General features: G+C 37.0%; 1 protein-coding gene across 17 annotated transcripts in view; it reads right to left on the bottom strand.

Annotated features, from left to right (window-relative positions):
• The window catches only part of KIDINS220 (kinase D interacting substrate 220), a 105,568-nt gene that overhangs the window by 8,149 nt on the left and 73,913 nt on the right, over positions 1 to 23,506 (bottom strand). For 5 of the 17 annotated variants that reach the window (XM_007195667.2, XM_057558768.1, XM_057558767.1 and 2 more), the window contains exons 24-31: positions 22,960 to 23,186; positions 20,732 to 20,845; positions 19,924 to 19,980; positions 13,921 to 13,953; positions 9,601 to 9,729; positions 7,553 to 7,651; positions 5,771 to 6,001; positions 265 to 3,303 (exon numbers count right to left, since the gene is read on the bottom strand). In XM_007195667.2, coding sequence (XP_007195729.2) covers positions 2,041 to 3,303; positions 5,771 to 6,001; positions 7,553 to 7,651; positions 9,601 to 9,729; positions 13,921 to 13,953; positions 19,924 to 19,980; positions 20,732 to 20,845; positions 22,960 to 23,186 — 2,153 coding nt within the window. In that variant the 3' untranslated portion in view covers positions 265 to 2,040. Of the gene's footprint in view, positions 1 to 264; positions 3,304 to 5,770; positions 6,002 to 7,552; positions 7,652 to 9,600; positions 9,730 to 13,586; positions 13,629 to 13,920; positions 13,954 to 19,923; positions 19,981 to 20,731; positions 20,846 to 22,959; positions 23,187 to 23,506 lie in introns of those variants that run through there. The other 12 variants (XM_057558780.1, XM_057558781.1, XM_057558772.1 and 9 more) reach the window with 8 other exon arrangements.

The raw sequence follows: 23,506 nt of genomic DNA, 5'->3' as shown, positions 1-23,506 counted from the left end.
CGCTTATAGTTACAGAAACGCACGCTACGGAGCTGTGCCGCGGGCACTAATGCTTCACAAAGGCGCCATTCAGGCACTGAGCCTCGCTCTCTCGGAAAGACTAGAGGGCAGCTCAGAACACTCCTGCCAGCTGCACGACTGCTACACGCACCTGAGCATCTTTAATGAACTTTAGACCTCTGACAAAACAAACACACTATTTTTTATTTTTAATCGAATTGTGAATCATCGTCACTATAGTGAATAAAAATTCATGACTCAGAATAGCATGCAACTTTTTTTATTGTTTTCTAAATCTATCTGTACACTTAATACTCTGGTATTAACTTTACAAACAGAATAAAGAATACACTACAGTTGATATTAAGCTGCATCTACTCACCTGAAAAGGAACAAAGTATCACCCCCGAAATAATTACTAATTACACAATACTGCAGGCTAATAAACACTGCAAGTACTAAAATGTTAACATTTCAACATACAATGTCAACAACATCCTGCCTTCTTCTTTAAAACATTTGTTAAGGTCATGCAAAATAAACACTTTATGAAACTGTTAGATTACACTCAAACATCAAGGCAATGAAACCCAAAAGAGCAACTTTTTAATGCAATGACTGGTCAAGTAGATAAACTGCTCAGCATATTAATAAAAATCCAGTAAGTGAAAAACATCAAAAATATAAACACTAAATTTAGGTAACTGCTCGTCTACGATCTCACCACCTACAACCTTATCTGTGACTTAAGGTATACTGCCAAAATTGTTCTACATAAGAAAGCTATGTTAAAATGACCAAAAAAATGTCAGTGCATGATGCCAGGGTAAATGTCTAGTCCACACGATACTTAAATGTGATCATTCTCTTAACTCTGCCAACAGTAAATGAAAAGTCACACCCAGATTTATCTTCTTTTTACTCTTGCTTTGTTACATGTTTTTAAACTTCTGTCTACAAGTATTTCTTATGATCCTCCCCAAGAATTAACATGCTGATTTAGGAATAGGTGAAGCAGATAAACCCTGCCCTGGTATAGAAGGCAGTGATTTCGTTTTCCCTAACTAAATATTTCCTTGTCACTTGTCAACTGTCACTGACCTTTCTGCTATAGTTATGTCCTCAGTCTCCCATTCCAAAAAGATTTTTAGTGCCTATTATTATCCACGTCTCCCTGATTCTCCCAGAGAAAGAATTCATGTTTTTCCTCTCATCGCTCGGCTCACTAAGGAAAGCTGAGCACACAATTTAAAGGAGTTACAGAGTAGACCAGGGCGGGTTCTCGGGCAGGTGGATGGTGCTTGAAGCCAGGTCTGGGATCTGGAGAGAAGAGCATCCAGGTCATAGGAAGGTGATCAGCCCCTCTCCACAGGCCACTCCCCTAGCAGCTCACAATGACCCAGTTACTGGGGCTCTACTTTGGGCACTGTTGACTCACTTTCTTACCAATTTTTAAAGCCCTCTTTATATTTTCTACTTAAAATTTAAAAACTCTTTGATAAGCAAATTTGTCTATTATAAAGAACACCGGTTCGCAACTTACAGAGCATTAACCTTTAGTCTCTAGGTTATTCCATAAGCTGTAAGTTCTTATCTTTCACCCCTTAAGAGCAGAATGTGCTTCTGGTTCATTTAACATCATGTCTTCCCTCAAATATTTAATGAATGAATGTTCTACGAAAGGGGTCTCTAGCTTTTAATTTTTATTGGCGAATTAAGCCCTTTATATTTAATAAACTATTTCTGACCTATCTTTATACTCAGATCTTGTCTTGCAGTTATATGCCAACAAAAGGTGCAATAACAATATTGGGTTTTTAAGCTTCTACGTACAAAGAACGGGGGCTGACAGATGAACCAGGCTATCTTATACTTCCCTCTGTTGTATAGTGTATGTCTCTTTTACCAAAGACCTTCTCATCCGTTAATTATTTGTGAGTGAAAAGTACAGGTGATGTGCGTGGATGGATTCACGATAAAACTCAGGTCAGCCTTGTCACAGGGATTAGAGTAACACTATTCTACTTTTGCTTGTTTTTCTTAAAGAATGCTTTCTCTTTCTTCTCCAAAGCCTGCACTATCAGAAGAGGCTACTGCGTGCAGCTCTGAAGAATCTTTTGAGAGCCTCGTATAACTTGAACGCTGGCTTCTCTTATGCGTCATGCTTTTTAGATTTTCGTTCTGAATGGCAGTTGAGTGGGAACTGGAACCGGACCTCAGAATGACTTGGGGCGTCTCCCGAGTCGCCTCCACTTCATCAGAACTCTGGTTGGCTCTGTTCGCCGGAGCACTGTTGTTGTTCAGAGTCACCGTGCTGGGTGTGCGATTCAGGTTGTAGGCTTTGTGGCATGCTGGCCAGTTTTCTTCAGGGCTGCTGGCTATCAAGCTGCATTCGGAAGGGCTTTTCTTGTCTTCTGAACAAATGGACATCCGAGCTACAAGTGGGTCTTGCAGGCCACTCAAGCTGTGTGGTATTCCCCGTTTTCCACTGTGGCTGTCATCTTCGAGCTCTATGAGATTTGCCTTTTCAAGCTGGGAGTCATCAGCCGCTTCATTGTGAAGGGAGTGATTGGGAGAGCTCTCATTGGATCTCACTCCCGAATCAGATGAGTCCTTTTTGTCAAGGAGGGCGTCTGATAAATACTCTTTTGCCTTAATGAAGGTTCTAATAGGCTCTGCGCTGTGTTCTGGAGACTTCAACACTCTCTCTACTTTCCCTTCAGCTTTTTTGTCTCTGTCATCTTTGAGCAGCGGAGTATTGTCTGATTCTTCTGTCCCAGACTCATCTTCATCACTTGGAAGTTTCTGATAGCGCAGCCCACCTCCCTTCAGCTTCAAATCTGTCTGGAAGAGACTTGACCTTTCTGAGGACTTCTTGCTTGGGAGAAGCTTGCTGCCTGACTGATCAGATTTTTCATCTTCTTCAGTGATAGGATCCAGGGGTGAGGCATCGTTAGTGGAAACTCCTGATGAGGAATAATCTATAACATCTCCCCTCTTCATTAAAAATGACTTCCTTCCATCATCTGGCTTTGGTTCACTATCCCTCCCTTTCTCTGGTTCTAGAGTAGAGTGAATGGAGCCCCCGGATGAACTCTGACCCATATAATACGTGCTGTGTGGAGAAGACCTGCCACTCATTGTTGTGGAACCCGTGCCCCCTTCTAACTGAGACATCTGGGCAATATATTCTCTATAGGCATCTCTATACTCAGCCTGCACCTTATCAGTAAGCTTTGAAATTTCAATACTGGAATCCTGGGAAGTGAGACTCGATAGACTTGGGGTTCTGCGAGTTTGTGACTGTGAAGACAAAAAAATAATAATAATTTAAGAATTCAAATAAACCCAAAAAAAGGCACAATAAACATCAGCTTAGGAAATTTTATATATATATATATATATATATATATATATATATAAAAATTAAAATATATAAATATATATATATGGACAATAAGAATTTTTAAAGTCCTTAAAATACCAAATTCTTTTAGAAGAATTCTGCATAACACAGCTTAACAAAAGCTGTGAACTTATGAATAATTTTACTGTTATTAGAAAGCTTTACACAAATTTTAATAAAATTAGTTTATTGTTAATATTTAAAAGTATAATTTAAGGTTATAGTAACAAATAACCTTAGGACTTGTTTTTATCATTTCAAACTTTTAAACTTATTTACGGAAAAAGTCACCTTCATTGATAAAATATAAAAGTTCCCCTTAGAAAAGAGAAAGAAGATGAGAGGTAAGGTATATCTCAAAAACAAAATACTCAAGTCTTTAAATGTATGTTAAATAGAACCTTTCTCAACTTGCACGACATGAAGTTTCTGTCAAATTCCAATTCAGAGAAAAAAAATGTACTCAAATGCAAAAAAGAAAAAAGAAAAAAACAGATTTTAAAAGGAAAAGTATAAAGTGCAATGGAAAAGATAAAAAGATAAATACAGGATCCAAATGAACAAAAATGGAAGCCTTGAGGTCAACAGTCAGGTCCAAGTAAACAGAAATAAAATATTTTTAAAAGTTTGATTTCCAATGTGAAGTTTTAGGACGAGAATTGCTATAGACCCAGAAAAGGTTAATAACATGAGGAATAAAAAGTAAAGATTAGGAGAAACAGGAAGGAAATGGAAGAAAAAGAATCAAGGAAGTTTAAGAAAGGGCAAAAGCAAAGGTTGAAACGAAGCAGAAATAAAGCAGAGTCTTCCTTCCACCGGGAGAAAATGACCCAGCTCCCTGAGAAGGTTCCCTGAGATCCAGTTCAGGACAGGGCTGCCCTCACTCTCAAATGCAGTATGTGGACCCCTTCTCAGGGGATCCACGAGGTCTAAACTATTTTCCTAAGAATATGAAGATGACCTTTGCCTTTCCACTCTCATTCTCACAATAGTGTACAGTGGAGTCTCCAGAGGTTGCATCATGTGTGATCTCCCAGGAGATTCAATGCAGAAGCAGATATGGGAATCTAGCTGTCTTCTACAAAGCCAGGCATTAAAAAGAGATTTGTAACACAATATCATTTTCAGTAAATATGTTTTGTTTTGGAAAATAGTCATTTTTCATAAAAATGTTATTTATGTTAATATATAATTGGTTTAAGTTTCTCAGTTTTTATTTCTAATATAGTAAATACTGACAGATAAAACTTACATAAACGAAGGCTCTTTGGGGGTCTTCGATAATTTTTAAGAGTGTAAAAGGATTCTGAGATTTAAAACAAGTTTGAGAACTGCTGCATTGATAGGAAGGCTGTGAGAGTTTCCAGGTCACGGTGGTAAATACCAAGTATGGAAAAGCAGAGGATGAGGATTTCTTAAGAAATGTTAAAAGGAATTCCAGGGAAAAGAAAGGAATTACTGTTGTTGAAACAGGGAGATAAAAGGGTCAAGGGCAGACTTATCGTAAAATAAGGAAATTTTTATCTTAGCTAACACACAATAAAATGGCTTCTCAACTTAAAGAAATAAGATTGATAGTATGTAGGAAAAGATAATAACAACCAAAAAATATTTTTACTACCAAATCAAACACAACACCCTTAAAAATGGTAGACCTAACAGGTACTCCTTTCTCTAAATACGGCTCCGTTTCAGTAGAGAGTTCTTGGTAGCTACTTACTATGCTTCCTCCCTTGCTTGTCTTCTCTCTGTTCTGTACCCTGCTCTAGGTTTTTTCCTAGTTTATTTTTCTTCTTGTCCAGCCCTTACTCCTCACGTTCTCTCACTTTTGTTTTTATTCCTGAGCCTCGCCTCTCCTCCCTCTTCTAAGAACATCCAAAGAAAGAGCTCACCCGTATCTAACATCAGATAATAAAAAGAAAACAAATATCCATGAACAGTGTGCAACATACGAACTGAAAAACCAGGTTATGGCGCTCAAAGGGAGAACACGGCAGGTTATCCAATAAAGATGTGTTTTAGCCGATGATTACTGAATTTAACAAGGAAACAGCAAGTGAAAGATGAACTCAGCTAACCACCTAAGTAGGCCAGTTCCTGTTCACCCTCGATGCCATGACTCTATTTCATTATTTTCCCAATTCTTATCAATTTCTGAAATCACGTTATTTTCTTTGTGTTTTACTGACCGTCCTCTCCAGAAGAACACAGCTCCTGGAGAACAGGGACTCCTCCTTCCATCCTCTTCACTCAGGGACTCACTAAAGATTTTCTGAATGACTATACAAACGCACCGACATAATCTCGGAGAATTAACCACCACCCTCTTCTTCAGTAATAAGAAGAATGGCATTTAATAAATACCTGCCAGCTCAGGTTACTGTGGCGTGGAGCCCCTTCATCCAGGCCGAGTGTGTTGAGCTCCTCAAAGCTGAAGTTCAGGGTGTAGGGAGCCTGATTGGAGAGCTCGGTGTGAGGCAGCTCGTGGGCCGAGCGGAGCGCAGATTCACCGTGAGCAACTGCGCTGCTGTTTTCACTCAGCAAACGTGGGTCCTCAGGGACCACCTGGTTTTCGGCATTTCTCATTTCTAGTACCTTAAGAGAGAGAAGAAAAAAAGTCATCAGTATCCACACTGACAAATCACATTTTAGAAGCTTTAGAAATTATCTTAAAAATTAAACATAAAGTTACTCTAATGGAAATGAGAAAGCATACTTCCTGTAAGTGAATTTCAAATACATTTGTCCTTATCTGCTTATCTTTCTATATTAATAATACAACTGACCCTTGAACAACACAGGTTTGAACTGCACAGGTCTGCTTACACGCAGATATTTTTCACTAGTGAAGACGGCAGTATTTTCTACATGGTCCAGGGTAGGTTGAATCCACAGATGCGGAGGAACCTTGGATATGGAGGGCTGACTCTGTTATCAATGGATTAATCTCTGAGTTGTTCAAGGATCATCTGTACTAAAAGAAGTACAGTCGGCCCTCAGAATCTAGTGGTTTTGCACCTGCAGATTCAACCAATCACAGATTGAAAATATTCGGAAAAAAAAATTCCAGGAAGTTCCAAAAATCAACACTTGAATTTGCCACACACTGGCAACTATTTACACAGCATTTACATTGTATGAGGCATCGTAAGTAATCTAGAGGTGACTTAAAGTACACAGGAGGATGTGTGTAGTATGCAAATATTACTATGCCGTTTTATATACGGGACTTGAGCATCTGAAGATTTTGGTATCCACGGGGGTCCTGGAACCACCCACCCACAGATACTGACAGATAACTGTAATGACCACAACCAGCACACATATACTATACTCTAATCTGACCACTGTGTTACTACTTTAATTTAAAATTTCACTTAAGAACAAAACAAAATGCAACTGGAGTGTGTCAAAGAGAACCAGAGTTGGACAGTAGCTAAAGCAGTAAAAACAGATTGTAACCAGGAACTATCGCAATGGGGAAAAACGGACCTCAGGATAGAACTGGGCTCAACTCCAAAAGCAGCGTGGACACGTGGGCATTTACAACCCAGGAACGAGGCGGGGATGAGTGGATGGAAAGTTGCTAAGAGGAAGCATCAGGGGTAAGGGGTGGGAGGGGGATTCTGGTTGAATTGACCTGACAGGATTCCTTCTGGAGGCAGGCCTGGGGTCTAGGACCTCACGGGGAGCGGAGGAGGGGTGGGGGATGAGGAATGTAATCGGATAGCGAGGGTGATCAGACACTGAGGGTGAGGTTCTTTCTCAACTGACTTAGCAGGATTCTTCCTACAACTGGGCAATGCAGGCCCAACGAGGACAGACACCAAGGTCAAGGCCTAGAGGCTTCGGGAAGCCTGACTGAGTGAGGTCAAGGAGAGTGTCCTGGTCAATGAAAGCAGGGAGAATTGGCAGGTGGCCTCCCTCCCAGATTTCCAAGTGAAATGCCCAAAAGGCAAATGTTGCTAAGTGCTGCTGTGTATATTCTACATAACAGGATATACAAGAGTTGTACACGTAAGTGTAAAATGTAATTTTTACATATTTTTTTTAAAATATAGGAAAATATCAGTTTAGACCAGTACTTACTGGCACTTGTTTTATAAAATGTTGTAAATAATTCTACAAATATTAAAAATATCTTACTGTGCTCCTAAAAAGATGCCAGTCTCCAAAATTCATATTCATTTCCTTCTTCAGTTCATCAATGTTACACTGAGCTAACACACGGCCATTTATGTTTGCCTGAATAAAAAAAAACACAAATACAAAGATAAACAAAATGTGAGAGATTCTGAACTTCTAGTGATCAAAAAGTACATTTATATTAGAGACTAGAAAATATTGACCTAAAGAAGGTTATCACCCCATGTAATAATTAATAAACAAGTAGACTCTGAATAACATAAGCCACTCCATACTCTTGCAAGTGTCCTAGGCGCTCAAGTAAAATAAATCATTCTTCAGGGACCAACCCAAGAGCTAACCCTCCAACTATTTCCAAAACTACCTATTCTGCATTGAACAATAACAAAACTGCTAGCTTTTTCCCTCTAATCATAAAACATGAACACGACGGCAAGCTGCTGGGAGGGGACAAAGACATCTGTCAGCATGTTGGTCACTGATGAACTTCTAAATAAGTGAAGCGCGGACAAACTTGTTTATCAACTATATGAGATAACTTCAGCCACCAAGAATGTCCACCCACAAATTTCCCAGTCTATTAAATTCACAGAAAATGATCTTGTCACTATTGGGTCTCTGTAATTCTAGTCCCTTCCAAGTAAGAAATGATAGAATTTTCTTTATTAATAACAGGTAGCTTACTTATTTTACAAAATACAAAACCTGACTTTATTAACTGTGGTAAAATTATGGAATACCTGGGTTTAAAACCGGCAGAATGCTCAGTTTCCAAGTTAATTCTGAAGAAAAGAATGTCCAGAGCAAGCCTACGGCAGAGGTCCTGCTGTAGAAATGCAAGGAGCTTAGCAGCACTTAAGAGACCAGTTGCTACAATCGGTTTCAAACAGCCAAGGCCTGAGAGTAAAGAGCTGAGTGGGGAGAGAACCACTGTCCTGAGGGAAACAAAATCGCCACAAAGGATCCATGTGGAGACCTCCCTCTTTCCTGACGCTCACCAAGCTGCCTTGAGGAGAGTCAGGTTTGTACCTTGGAAAGGCAGTGCTTGACACTTTCGCAAATGGGGATTAACACTAACTAGATCTGTGAGAAAACTAACATTATCCGAACCTTTCTGACCAAACATAGTTTAAGATTAGTGAAATGGTATATGTGCTCATAATTCTTTTAAAAACTTTTTAGATGCCGATCTTTATAAAGTATGTAAATATTACAGGCTTGTGGTTAATGTTCTCCTTCACTGTATCTCTGATAGAAAAAGTATAACTTAGTGGAAGTATCTATTAAAACTGGGACTGGGTTAGCCTTGTATATGGGAAGCCTCCTCAAAATCCCAGGTTCGTGGTAGTTACTGGAATTGCAAGAAAAGATCTAGGAAGAAATAAACTTCCTCAAATGCATTAGCCTTGCAAACCCAAACCTCTGAGGTATTATCAAACGGGACATGATCAGAAATCCTCTAAGACATGAAAGTGAGAATTTGAGGAAAATGAAGCAAGTATGGTTTACTTAGATAATTATTAAGTCACAAATAAATACTATAATTAAAGAAAATGTAACATAAAAGAAAAGGCCTTCAAATGTTCTATGTTGCATACTGGAAATATAAGTTATTTTAAATCTTAATGTGAAATACTTTAGAGCTTTGTACTTCTCATCAAAGCATTTTTGACTTACATTAGATATTTTTTTTTTTTTGGCCATGCCACGTGGCTTGTGGGATATTAGTTCCCTGACCAGGGATGGAACCCAGGCAGTGAAAGCACCATGGCCTAACCACTGGACTGCCAGGGAACTCCCCCTTATATTAGATCATTTTACAGGAACGTTGTAATACAACACTTTATTTTCTTTTATCCGTTTCTAAACTAAGGGATAAAGGGGCAATTTTAGGATACAAATAGTAAGAAACCTGTTTCCACCTAGAGCTTTCCCGTTTCAACAGAGAACGTCTTTGAGAAGCTAAATACAAAGTGCTCGCCATGCACTGAGCCCGCCACTGGTGCCCTCAGCCCTGTCTCGAGTCAGCGGGGAAACATGCTGGTCACCTTCTTGATGGTCGCACAATACTGAGGCAGCATGCTCTGGTCCAGCCCTTCTATTTGTTTCAGCTTCTCACAAACCGCATCCACATTCATTGAATTCAGTGATATTGTTCCTGAGGCTGGGCCTGATCCCTAGATAAGTCATGGAAAAATACACGTATGAATAGCATTTAATGTCAGATATACGCAGTCACGTGACAGAGAAACTTGTGACGTTACACTGTAAGTACTTTGATTAACAATACATTTTCAAACTAAAGTAAAGACAGTGAATGTGTGCAGTATGGGGAAATGCCATTAGGGAACAGATTTAGCTACTGTTATACCTTAAGAAGTATCTTTTATTATAGCAGATACAGCCTGATCAAAACCACTTTTCTAAGAAGACAGAACATTCCACGAGCCAAGCCGAGGCCAACTGCAAGAGAGCCTAACTTCAAACCGCAAGAGAGAAGGGTGTAGCCCTTAATAACAGAAGGACAGGGGGTTAAAAAAAGAAAAGGAATGGGGGGAATTACTGATGCCTACACTACAAAAATACAAAAAGTAAATGTATGAAATAATTTTAAAAGTGCCTATACCAAACAGCTTTAAATGTCTTTACAGACTACCTTAACAGTCTATGACTCTTAACTATCTGAAGTTTTCAGATCGTGACCACATTTTATACCCAAGGGATCTAAAACTTCCCCTTAAGAATCTATACAATAATCATGTCAATATGAAACAATAGTACTACTTCTTAACACATGTGGAAGTAAATATGATCCATTAAAATTTGTTCTCATTTAAAAGAAAAGTCAAAATAATAAATCTAGTATTTACTTAGAAGAAAAACATTTTCTGAATATGGTGACATACTAAAGAAGTATTTGCCTGTGGCCAACTGTATATGAAGCTCCTCAATTACAGATGTGGACACTGGCTTACAGAGAGGTAAGTTCTGGCTTCAAAGTCAAAGAATAAATAGCTAGTTAGTGGTAGATTTGGATGGGAACCCTAACTTATTAGGTCTTATAACTTCCCATTTTCTTTGTTGCAACTGTCTATTTTTAAAGAGTTTATAGAAACTATAACCAAAATAAAGAGAAGACAAACCAACTAGTATAGAGGAAAACGCTCCAAATGACCTGTCTTGTTTACCAGTCAATCTAGTCTTAAAATAAATACAATTTATCCTATCCTCAAGTATGTGTAAACTTATATTTTCTCCTGCCTCTTTTATCATTACCAAGGTAGACTATGACAGCCAAAACTGCCTGTTAGCTACCTGTTAAACATGATTTGTAACATGAAAGCATAACATAATACTCTATTATGAACTGATAAATAAATATACACACATAGTACATAAACAAAATATACCTATATTACATATAAATGTAAATACAGCTAGGAGATGAGACCATATTGAACAGACAGTGAGGCAGTAATTTTATGAGAGGGAGTCTTAGCAAGTTTACAAGTGTGAGACAGTCCCATAAAAATTTGTAAATTAATGCCTTGGAATATACTGCACAAAACACATTTATTTATAGTTTGTTTTCAATTAAATATAAATTTAAAATATGCCATATATTATACGGTCTGAGGTTCAATTACTTCAAAAATACTAAGAGCAAAACACTAGTTATTTCCAGAATTTAGTTTTCATATTTTTATACATAGTTCTGTTTTCTGCCTGGATGAGTATAGCCAATATTCAAAGTGTTAATTATCCAGTATCTACTATGGAAACTTAAACTGCTTTCTATGAATTTTTAATAACCATATTTGTTTTGTTTTTCTTTCTTCCTTTTAAACAGGTTTATTTGAGATATAATTCACATACAATTCTCCCATTAGAAGTATACAACTCAATGATTTCTAGTATATTCACATAGTTGTGAAACCATCGCCACAATCAACTTTAGGACATTTTCGTATCCCTAAAAAGAAGTCCTGTACCATTAGCAGTCATTCTTTATCCCTTCCAACACCTAGTCGCAACCCCCTAGCAAGCACTCATCTGCTGTCTCTGTGGATCTGCCTGTTCTGGACATGTCATATAAACGGAACCACACGACATGTGACCTTTTTTAACTGGCTTCTTTCACTTAGTATGTTTTCAAGGTTCATCCCTGTTATAGCATGGATCAGTACTTCATTCTTTTTTGTTGCTGAACAATACTTATCTTTTCAATGATCTTTAATACTGCCTTTCGCATGTTTTTATTCCTCAACCTAGCTCTTCTTTCTGGGTACATTTACACTTGTTTCCATTTTCTTGATTAGAAAAATCACAAACAAACAGTTTGATCACCAAAATAAATAATGATCATACTGGATTATAATTCATAGAAAAAAATATCCATGAATCCATACTGATATAAATAAAAAGTTGAATAAGTAAATAAATGAAGAAGAAGAGACAGCTTTTACTTATAGGATTCCAATTAATAAATGCAGAAGAAGGGAGCGGAAAATCCCCATCAGGAAACACACCACAAGTGGCTGTTCACAAGATGCGCCGGTGGACATGAAAGTTAATGGGCAAAAGTATGAGGAGAAACAGGATATTTGCAGAGTTTTAGAGTATCTCCCCCTAAATATTTACTCACTACAAAGGGAAAAATAAAACTTCACAGTGTTGAAATCTGGCAAATGCCACCTTAGCCACATGACTGAGGTTAGCATGACCAGTGGGAAGATTCAGGCCCTCACAGATGCTCAACTATGATGCACTGAGAAGGACACGGCATCACTTCTGTGGGTCTCTTGCCAAAGATGTACAATCTTCTAATCATTAGGAAACAGCAAACAAACCCAAATAGAAGGACAGTCTACAAAATATCTGATCAGTTCTCTGCAAAAGTTTTAAGGTCATAAGAGACAAGGAAAGACTGAGGAATTGTCACAGATTAGGGAACTCTAAGGAGAAATAACAAAATACAACTGGATTGGATCCTGGACCAGAAAAATGACATTAGTGGAAAAACTGGTAAGATTCAAATAAAGTCTGTATTAAGAGTATTGTACAAATTTTCACTTCTGCTCTTGAGAAATACACTACAGTTAGGAAAGATGTTAACATTAAGGGAATGTTATTTTTGTACCTTTGAAGTCGAAAATTATTTTAAAGTAAAAAAAATTTTTTTAATCACAAAAAAACTCTATTTCTGATTGTGCTAAAAAAAGCAAGTATAACAGACATGGAACAGATTAACTCTGTCTGCATGGGGTTGAGGGGGGGAATGTAAAATGTTAAAGAGTACCTTAAAGGAATCTGAGAATTCAGCAATGGAGACACATTAATAAAGATACTACCCTTTTCCTTTAAAACAAAAAACTCCACATTATTTTACTTTCATGATCCTTCAAAACTTTTACATTTTATCACTTGAAAACATATTTTGTCCCTCATTGGGGATTATGTAGAAAATATATATTATCTCTGAATGGCTTTGAGAAGCTATAAGAAAAGACACAATGGATATCCCTGTAATTCCATCAAAGCTATAGTCTGACTATTAATTATTTGTGAGTTGGGTTTTATCAAGAAAAGGGGTAAATTATCAATAAATTAAAATACATTACAGTATGCTTCTTTGAATAAAAGAGAAATAGTGATTACTTGCCAGGTCTTTTCTAAAATAATCATATATAATAAAATTATTTTGAAACCAAGTGAATCTTAGTAGCCAAAATAATGATCTTTAGATAGAACTCTCATAAAAAGAAGGAGAAAGAGTATAAAAGTGATACGGAAAAAGCATATTCAATAACTCAATATGTAAATTCTTAATAGGAAACTAATTACATTACTTTGGCAATACAAAGAATGGTAACACTTTAAAGTTTATCATGCATTCTTACTTGATATTTACTTGTTACAAGTCAAGAAAAGATCACTTCAGTATACAACACAATTCATTAAAACAATTTTTTTTCTAATACAGAAAACTGAATGCAGAAGATGTTAGTTTGTTTAAACTGTTAAATATAAACTTCAAAATACATACAAATCAGAATTCCTCCGGGTCAAAGTAAAGCTAGTAACAAGACAGATTTAAATTACTTTGATATAACTATATGATTTTATATTATAAGTAGATTAAAGCTACACTCTGAAACATTATCATCTTTGGTAAATTTATTAAACAAGCACAGAATTGATTAGCCAGAAATGAGAGCCATGCAAAGGCTGAAAGCAGCTATTAAAATAAACCCAAGGCACCGAAATGAGCACAGATTTATAAACAGCCCAGCATGAAGCTGCCAATGATTGCTTCTAATAGTCTAAAACAAGAAAAGTGAGTAAGATTTCACTGAAAGTTTCTGTACCTGTCTCTGTTTGTTAAACCCAGAGTCACACGGCTTTAAGGAAGGAATAAAACAGAATGAAGGACACGAGCTTAAAGTAAAACATCAAATACACATATGTAATAAAAACAGGCAGCACTTTTGTCACCCCTCTTACTTTCCCATGACTTCGAACACACCACCTCTACAGCAACACAAAGCAAGGAACACTCGCATACACACACACACAGTAGTTTCATTTCATTAACATGTGCTTGGTAATTTTAAAATTGTACTCTCAAATTTTATATTCTTTCTCTTAAAAGAATAAATCATGGGCCATACATTCAACAAGAAAACCAGGTAAATAAAATTTGCTACAAAAAGTCAATATTCCTACTATGCACAAGTTTAAAATTAATTTTTAAATATTCTGATTAAAAAACTGCCACTATTAATTGCAGGCCAATTTAATAAGGTTTAAATACTTGGAATTCACATGCTCACTTCATAAAATAAAATATTATCTAGCCACACTATAGTTAACATTCAGAGATATACTTTTCAAATTTGGGTTTTGTTTCACTGGGCATGTGGCACGTAATAGATGCACTAAAATACCATTTGAAAAGAAAGGCCCTAAGAGCCTTTCAGCTCAAGAAATCGTAAATATAACAGTGAAAAATATCTGCATACTGTGAGTAATGTAACTATTTTACTGATGTAGTTCTTTAAAACTCTAATTCAAAGCAGACACACTGCTACTAATTATTCTTCTGTACAAATTAGGTTGGTCATAAACATTCTTAAAATAGTTAAAATAATCTATAGATAACTGACAATATTGAGTCAAAGTTAATTTACAATGTTTTTCTTTTACTATGTCATTATCTGGAGTACCTTACGGGAACCTTGTTTTCTAGTTTACATATCAACCTTATTATAAGTAGGTTTTTTAGAAAGTTACTATGTATATCTGTGGAGACTTGAACTACATGAGAAGTTTTGGGTTGGCCAAAAAGTTCATAACATCTTATGGAAAAACCCAAACGAACATTTTGGCCAATCCAGTAATAATTAGGTCAAAGTTGACAGATGAGGTTTAACACCACATGTAAGGGGGCAATCTTTAAAAAAACACAAGTTCAGGACACAATTTTGTTATTTTTTAACTTTTAACTGTACTCTAGGATTGCAATGATATCATTACTGCAGTATCCTACTTCTTCGATAATATCTCAATCAATTTAGTTGCAGTTTATTGTTTAGGAAAAAAGCTTTCTTGAGCTGAAGTCTGCCACAAAGACTTTGAAGCTGGAAGTGAATATAATTTTTCACTACATTACTAGAGAAAAAATATGTTAAAACTTTTCCAAATTGAAACAGATCAATAAAAAAGTGCACTCCTAAAATGCTTTAGAAAGTGTGAGTGAACCTCCTGAGAAAAGGTGCTGACTGCTGGCAGAGAGCACCCGCCCTAAGCCTGCATCTAAATGAAACCTGAAACGCGCCCTGCCTTACCCACGGCATCTTTAGCTTTCTCATCCAAGTCTGCTCCTGAGCGATGAGAGAGAGCTTGATTTGGACATATATTTGTTTAATAGGTTATGAGTTCTAAACCAGTGGTAGAAATAAAAATGATCTACAGTTGAGTCCCATCTTTTTTTCCCTTTTAACTTGGTCACTCCACCAACTGGGTCTGGTTTAATGAAAACCAAGACCTTCATTTTTAAGACTTTTATTAATTCAGTAAATTTCATCAATCTCTAAAAGTAAAAGTAACAGCACACTGGAAGGCAGGATACTGTTATTAACACTGCCTCTGCAACTCTGAAGTTCTCTGCAATTAAACGTTGTGCTAATTATTTTCATGGCTTTTCAGTGAGGTAGCTGATCTAAATGAAGCTATCTAAAGGTATCTAGTAAACCCTGCGGCACAGAAGGTCGAGGAAGAATGACTTGGTAGCAACACTGATCGTTCCCGCTTGGCGGTCTCAAACCCATCACCTCCATGAAGGCAGGATTTCCATCAGTTTTGTTCACTGCCACATCCCACTGTAACAGTGAACCAGTGGATGATCACACAGGCATCTGAAGGACTCAGTGCTAAATAATTCAAGGAAGGATAAACGGGTAAAGAAATGCTCTATCACTCCTTCCTTCGAAAAAATGCTTTTCAAGGAAATACAGTTACCACCATGAGCAGCATACCCTAAATAAAAACACACTGAATACAACACTCATAAGAACAACTCTTTGAAAGACCACAACAAAATGCCACTGAGGAGACCTGGCTCAAGACAGGCCCTCCTTGGTGGGTCCTTCCCTTCATGGTCACAGAATGGTCTGAATGCCACTACTTCCTAGGGGGACCTGGATTGAAAGAAGGTAAAGGCACCAAGTAAACTTCTCCTGGGAAGCTTTCAAAACTGTAAAATATTTGGAGCATTCAGATAAGCTGGAAATCCTTCTAAATTCTAGGAAGACAAACCGACTCTAGGAAATCAAACCACCTTGTGGGCCAGAGAAGCATCAACAGATAAAAGGCAGAGTTAATCTAAACTGACTGGAGTGTTTATACACTACTCCCACCACTGAGAAGAGGTTATTTAACACAAAACAGTTTTAGTTTCTGAGTCTTTTTAAAGCTCCATGGAATTTGGTCTTTGGGACAGTAGTAATAATAACGATGATTAAGTACTTAAAGCATGCAAAGGCTGAGTAATCCTTAAATCAGACCTAGGAGGTAGGTCTGCTTTCTCCAGATGAGGAAGTTGAGTATCAGAGAGGTTAAGTAATTTCTCCAAGGCAAAGAGCTAATCACCAGGGCCTATTTAACTTGAATGACCAAGTACCTGACCAAGTCATGCTTAGCATTAACAGGGGCAAAGAGGGCAGCACGGTGGTGACAAACGATCCACGGTAACAGCCACACGGATTCCAGGTCGGCACCTGGTGCTCCCCTCCTGGGAGCCTCAGGTAAGTCTGCACCGTGGCACTGGACTAGACCACGGGTACTAGCGTTCTCTGAGGATCCCCCAGAGGGAAGGCAAGTCCAAGGTGGGGGGCCAGAGTTCTTCTTTCACTGGTTTTGTAAACTAGAATTCTCATTAAGATTTCATTTCTAAAAAAGGCTTCTCTGCTTTGAAAGTTTGAAAAACACTAGTCCTTTCTTGCTCTAATATCCTGGGGATCATATCTTGGGCCCAATGTCAATATTATTTTTTTCAGGTTTATAAGATTTGGCATATATTTTCTCTATTGTAAAATCACAGTGGAAAAAAGCCAGCACAGAGGCTTGTATTTTATGTCTTCGCCTTAGTGAGACACTCGGACATCTCTATAATTTATCTGATAAGTCCCTGGCTGGTCTTCACAAGTCACAATCATTACAACGTTCCTTAATGTGAGAAAACTCAACTATTTTCATAAGGCTCTGCTTTATGAAGGTTTATGAGAAATTCCTTGAGGTAAAAAAAGATGGGACCACCTATATTGAAAAGACCACAGAGAGCTGGTTAACTCTCTATGATCTGGTTTTTTGGTGTTTTTTTTTTTAACGCATTATTGTGTGTCCATAATGACAAGACAATTTGTCCAAAAATGTTTGCGTAGCTCCTGACTTATCTATAAGCAGCTCTTGTCATCAAGTGTTGCATACAGGAGACAGATGAATGAGCGGAGATGAACTCACCTGCAGTCTTCTTATCTCAGAAATCACATCGTTTTCTACTATAGGACTGGAAAACTACAGGAGCCATGAAAGGCTAAAAAAATTTTTGTATTATATTAACTACTTCTTTGTTGGTTCAGCTATAAAAATCCCATACAGTGTTCTCATGTATAGATACTTCTCCACATTTCCACCACTGTTTTTAACACGGCTTTGAACTGTCTACTTGAACTAGTCTACTTCTAAATAAATTTTACATGCTATTGTCATTGTTAATTTCTTAAAAGCAAAGAAGGCTTGGGAAGCAACTATTATTCACTAAGCAGATTACAAAACTACCTTTTAATATTAAAAGAACAGCAAATAGTATGGTTATTTTACTAAACAAAGGCACTAATATATTCAGAGCATTTTTACTCTTTGTTATTGCGCTTGTAAACACTTCTTAAGAATTGCATTATTTCCCCTTCCCCAAAAACTCATTTTAAAATTTGCCCAATGCTCCTTCACTGGTCCCTGAAATTACAGACACCTTTTACTCACAAGTGTTTGTCCTTAAGCATGGGAATAGCTACTACTTCAGCATGTCTCTGTCATTAAGACCATCAAATTCTTCACAGGATCTAACTTTCATCAAAAGTTTGCGGAGGGGGGGCTTCCCTGGTGGCGCAGTGGTTGAGAATCTGCCTGCCAATGCAGGGGACATGGGTTCGAGCCCTGGTCTGGGAAGATCCCACATGCCACGGAGCAACTAGGCCCGTGAGCCACAATTACTGAGCCTGCGTGTCTGGAGCCTGTGCTCCGCAACAAGAGAGGCTGCGATAGTGAGAGGCCCGCGCACCGCGATGAAGAGTGGCCCCCGCTTAAAAAAAAAAAAAAAAAAAAAGTTTGCGGAGGAATTTTAGCTCAGAGAATTGCATTGCATGCACGAAACTATGTATTAAAGGCTCTCTGACTAAACTAAAAGTCATTCGTGCATATAGTGGCAATGATCCACGGATTAAATATTCCCTCAACACCCAAATAGAATTACTATGGTTTATTGTGTCTATCATTCGTGGATAATTGAAGTCTCTCAAACACTTCAGCTAAAATGTTAATGACTTGAAAAGAATCATCAGCTCCTCAATGAAAACACCAAAATGGCTCTCTTCCAATTTCACTAATATTACCTCAAAGAAAATTAAAGTTAAAAAAAACTACTGCCTATTCAAATGTATGTTTTAAGTTAAAAATTATGCACAAATTCAGGATGCCATATTTCAGCAAAGTCATTCTAACTGCTGTGCTACATTTCTTTAGATTACATTGATCATGCTTACATGGGCATAACATTCTGCAAATAAATCAACAGCACTTCGGATACAAAGCGGGTTCTTAAACCCCACGTTGACTGGGACTGAGTGAGGGTTTTATGGTTCATCCCATTAAACGCACTTCTTATGAAGCGCAAAGCCTTCAATAAAAGCATACAAAGAGACCTCCTATGAAGGGCGGTTTTTTAAAGACACCCATCCTGAAGTGTTGGGGGAAAAAAGTTTTAAATAATTCCCTTTACATGCTGTGCTAGCTCTGTTTATCTGGAAATTTTATCTTAATAAACACAGTTGACCCTTGAACAACACAGGTTTGAACTGTGCGGGTCCACTTATACGCAGATGTTTTCCAATGGTAAATACAACAGAACCACACGACCTGCGGCTGGTTGAATCCGGAGATGCAGAACCACGGATAAGGAGGAACTACTTCCGCAAGAGGGCTGACTACGAGTGACAGTCTCTGTTTTAGACTGCTAGGATTTTAGGCTGGTAGGAGGCTTGGTGCTCCTAACCCCTGCATTGTTTAAGGATCAACTGTATACAGATAAAGAAAAGTGGCGCTGCAGTAGTACTGAATTTACACTAAGCATGGGCACCTAGATTAAGCATGAGCCACTAAGGATCCACTCCTGGTCTATACCATCTAGCTCATAATGCCTTTTTGCAGTCTCAAGGTTGATCCGAGATATTTTCAAACCTATTCTACACGTGTGGTACCAACGGCAGGCTTCAGAAAAACAGGCAAATGTGAAAATAAAGCCCAACATTAAGGAACTAATACCACCAACTGAATGCTCCTGACGACTGCTGGAAAAACCCCATCCCATGTCATTGAAAAAGGGGAAAAGCAGGAGGAAATGAAGGGTAAAGTTAAACATTAGCTTTTTAATTAATCCGTGAACTACAATTATTAGTATTCAGCTACTCTACAGCAGCTGCCCATCACACTGCAGATGCACAGTTAGTGAACTGCTGTCATCGTGATTAAGACAGTCGTTACTGCTGCAGAAGCGGGAGAAGCTCGCGTTCCACACCACAAGACTGCTCCGTTACCCGCGAGGAGTCTGTGGGTGAAGAAGGCCCCTCGGCAGCGTCCTCCTTGATAACCTCCTAACAACACAGAACGAGAGTGTGGGTAAAAGGTGAAGGGTGAGCCAGACAAGGACGATGAATGAACATGATGCTAAAATAATACATAACACTGAAACCTGGCCGTGATTAGATGTTTTTCCTTCAATGATGATATTTTAAAATTTAAATAACAGTTTAGTTTCTATAGCTTTTGCCTCCTGATTTAAAAAATATATTAACAGGGAATTTCTTTTTCTTTTTAATTGTTAACCTACGTTTATCATCAGGAACACCTAAAATTTTAGGCACAAATGTATTTTGTTTTGGATTAGAGTTAATAGTACATTTGAATACTTCCCTGATTCTACTTAATTTCTGCTATTCAATCAAAATGTTCTTTCAATACGTCCTCTAATTTTTATACCATAGGGCTAGCATATATATAGATAGATAGATACAGATACCATATATGTATGTCCTTTAAAAAGAAATCAGAAATTAGCAGATGTAAAGGTTTAGTTTTAAAAGTTTGATAACAAACATTATTGGCCAGAAACTCTGGTTGTAAAAAACTCATCATTTACTTCCTGACGCTGCAAGTCATTTTCCTTTCATAGATATTTACCAGAAATGAAAACAAAATACATTTTGTGTTAGTAACAGCTTATGTTTCTTAAAACTACTTATAAAATAAGTTGCGCTTTTACTACAGAAAGGACATAAGCAAACTTCTAATGCTGACTATGTTTCATATTAGAGTAATACTTTAGTTACGCTTTTTTATACTTACTAGGCCATTGCTCTGATCTCTGGGCAAATTCGTTTTTACTGATGGACGTGAGATGAGATGTTGGGAGCCGCCAGGGTAGTACCTTGGCGTGTAAAGGTAAGGGGCAAAGAATGGCTATGGAGAAAACACGTAACAAAACCATTACCGAAATCAAAGCGAAATGAGATGTAGCAAACGAAACTAACCAATAAAATACAACTCCACGTTTTTAATGTAAGTGACAAAACAAAAGAAAAAATGCCTCACTAATATTCTATAAGATATCAAACCCAAACTTAAGACATATTATTTAAATTTTTATATTGTTGATTTAATAAAGCTTTTTAAAAAGCAACTAAAGTTTTGTACCTTACAACTTGACACCAGAGTTTCTCTTTCCATTTAACAATTTTATGGGTTTACCATGTGTCAGGTTCTAAGTGATTTACAAATATTAACTCACACTGTCATAAAAAAAAAAAAAGCAAAATAGAATCTCAATAGAATACTATTCTTTACCAAAAAAAGATTAGCCTTAAGTTAAGACCAAAGAAAGTCTGAATTATATGAGAACCTCCTAAGCATGGATTCCAGGAATACTGTTACTCTAAATTCCTAGAGTTTACTTTATATTCTATATCATGGACTTTACTCTGTCTCCTAAATAAGCAAGCATATTTTTTAAACGGGGAATTCATTGTTTAGAGGAGATCTATAACTACACCATTTATTTGTATCCAGCTTCATATAAACAGGAGCTATCAGATTATATGGGCTAAAAATAAAGATTAAAACATATTAACTTTCATTACACTGATGATCTTCCCTTACGTTTTTCACTCCTGCCATTTTAAGAAAATTGTTCTGCTTTTAACTTTCAGACTAAAAACCTCAAATAACTAGAGCAAAAAATAATTAGATCTAAAAACATGAGAAATTTTTAAATGTTTTAAAAATAATAAAACGATATTAAAGCATCACATCATTGTCATTCATGTGAAATTAGTGAACACACGGTCTCCACCTAGATGGTATGGTAATTTAATATTTAAAAAAAAAAAATTCTTGATCTCAAAACTTCAACTGTCATCTAATTATCAATTGAACCATTTTATGAAAAAATATAGCACATTTTAAGACTGGCAAATAAAAAACCTGCATTTCACACTGCCTACCACTCAAGTTAAAGTTTACAAGGATGAAATTATAAAATTCTATTATAAAATGCTATTGTTCCACCTTTTTCTCCTTATTTGAGTAAAAGAATGGAATAACATTCATAGGACCTCTATAAATGGTATACCTAATAACTTACATGGCTGACATTTCTCAAAAACTGGAAAATTTAGATTTTAGAATTCCTGCTTTGCCACATTTATTCAAATTTCTCTATCTTCCTAGCTTATATGAAATTTATTTAGGCATGCACTTGGCTTCTATGAATACTAGCCCCTGTGTTTTCTCAAATTAGACTAAAGAGGGAGAAAACAAAAATAAAGAAACTGCAAGGGATCTTAGAGTACAGTTCCAGAAAGCATAATACTAGAGCAGATGCTCCATTTTCCTATAGGAAATATTAGTGTTTAAGACCATTAAAATGAGGATAGCTTGGACCTACTAAACTTGATAGGGTCTGAACACTGCTGATAATTAATTGTGCTCTCATCTTTTGAAGTAGAAAGTTATCATATTTATACTATGCAAATAATTATACAGGACTGAAGATAACTTGAAATAAAACTCTAGAAGTTGGCTACAGTGCTATTATTTGGCAATAGCACCTGAGTCCTACCAGCAGTATTTCCCATTATTATCTCACACTTAAAAGCTGTAACACATATTAAATACAGGTTTACTGAACTACTATAAAAATTATCATTGTTTTAAAGGCCAATATAAATTATTATACAAGATTCAACAAATGGAATATTTGTTTATAAACAAACAGAAAAACAGATCCCTTTGAAGCATAGGATAGTCTCTGCTAACGCCGTAGAGTTCACTTTCTTATTAAGATAATAAGTAAAAGCAAAAAGCATCTCTAATATTCAGACTCAATTGAGATCTAGAACCGTTAAAATTCAAAATTCTTCTGATTTTTAAAAAATCATACTGCATTCAAACTTAACACTTTTTGTCTTTAAAGCTAAAGTACAGTTTTAAAATAATAACAGACTCCATTAGCAGAAAACTTCTAATACTTCCCTGGAAGAAATTCTTAAAATTTAAGATTCCTAGCACTTGCTTACTCTGTTGTAGAACGGATGCTGGGGTCCCGTCATACCACTGTAATAGCTGCTATGGGGCTGTGGTGACACAACCCCTCCTCCAAACGGGGCATTGAAGGAGGTGGAAGAAGAGCAGACCGACGCAGGCTGACTGTAGCCCGACGGTGGTCTAGGGGGAGCTTCGTGCAGAGGTAGCGGGGGATACGCAAGTCCTCCGATATTAATCTGGTCTCTTGCAGCCCGAACATCTAAAAGATTAAACAACACCCCAGAAGGCAAAAGAAAATAGAACATTAGTATTTAGTCCAATTACCATTTCCTCCTTTAGGTACCAGATAGAAACATGACTGTATCGCTCTTGCCAAGGATTTCAACTGGGTTACAGAAGTAGACAGGAAATTTTGAATACTCCATAGACATTTTAGCAAGAGAAACTCAACTACTTTGCATAAAAGCTTTTTTTCACCATTTGAAAAGTCACCAACATTTGGATTCTTCTCCTCAGTTACCAGAACTATAAATTTTTTTCTGACTTTTCAAGGTATTTGTGCTATTCTAACAGTTCTTG

This window comes from Balaenoptera acutorostrata, chromosome 12 (genome assembly GCF_949987535.1).
Source record: "Balaenoptera acutorostrata chromosome 12, mBalAcu1.1, whole genome shotgun sequence".
Taxonomy (NCBI): domain Eukaryota; kingdom Metazoa; phylum Chordata; class Mammalia; order Artiodactyla; family Balaenopteridae; genus Balaenoptera; species Balaenoptera acutorostrata.
The sequence above is the reverse complement of the archived record's forward strand: the minus strand, read 5'-3'. Positions and strand labels throughout refer to the sequence as shown.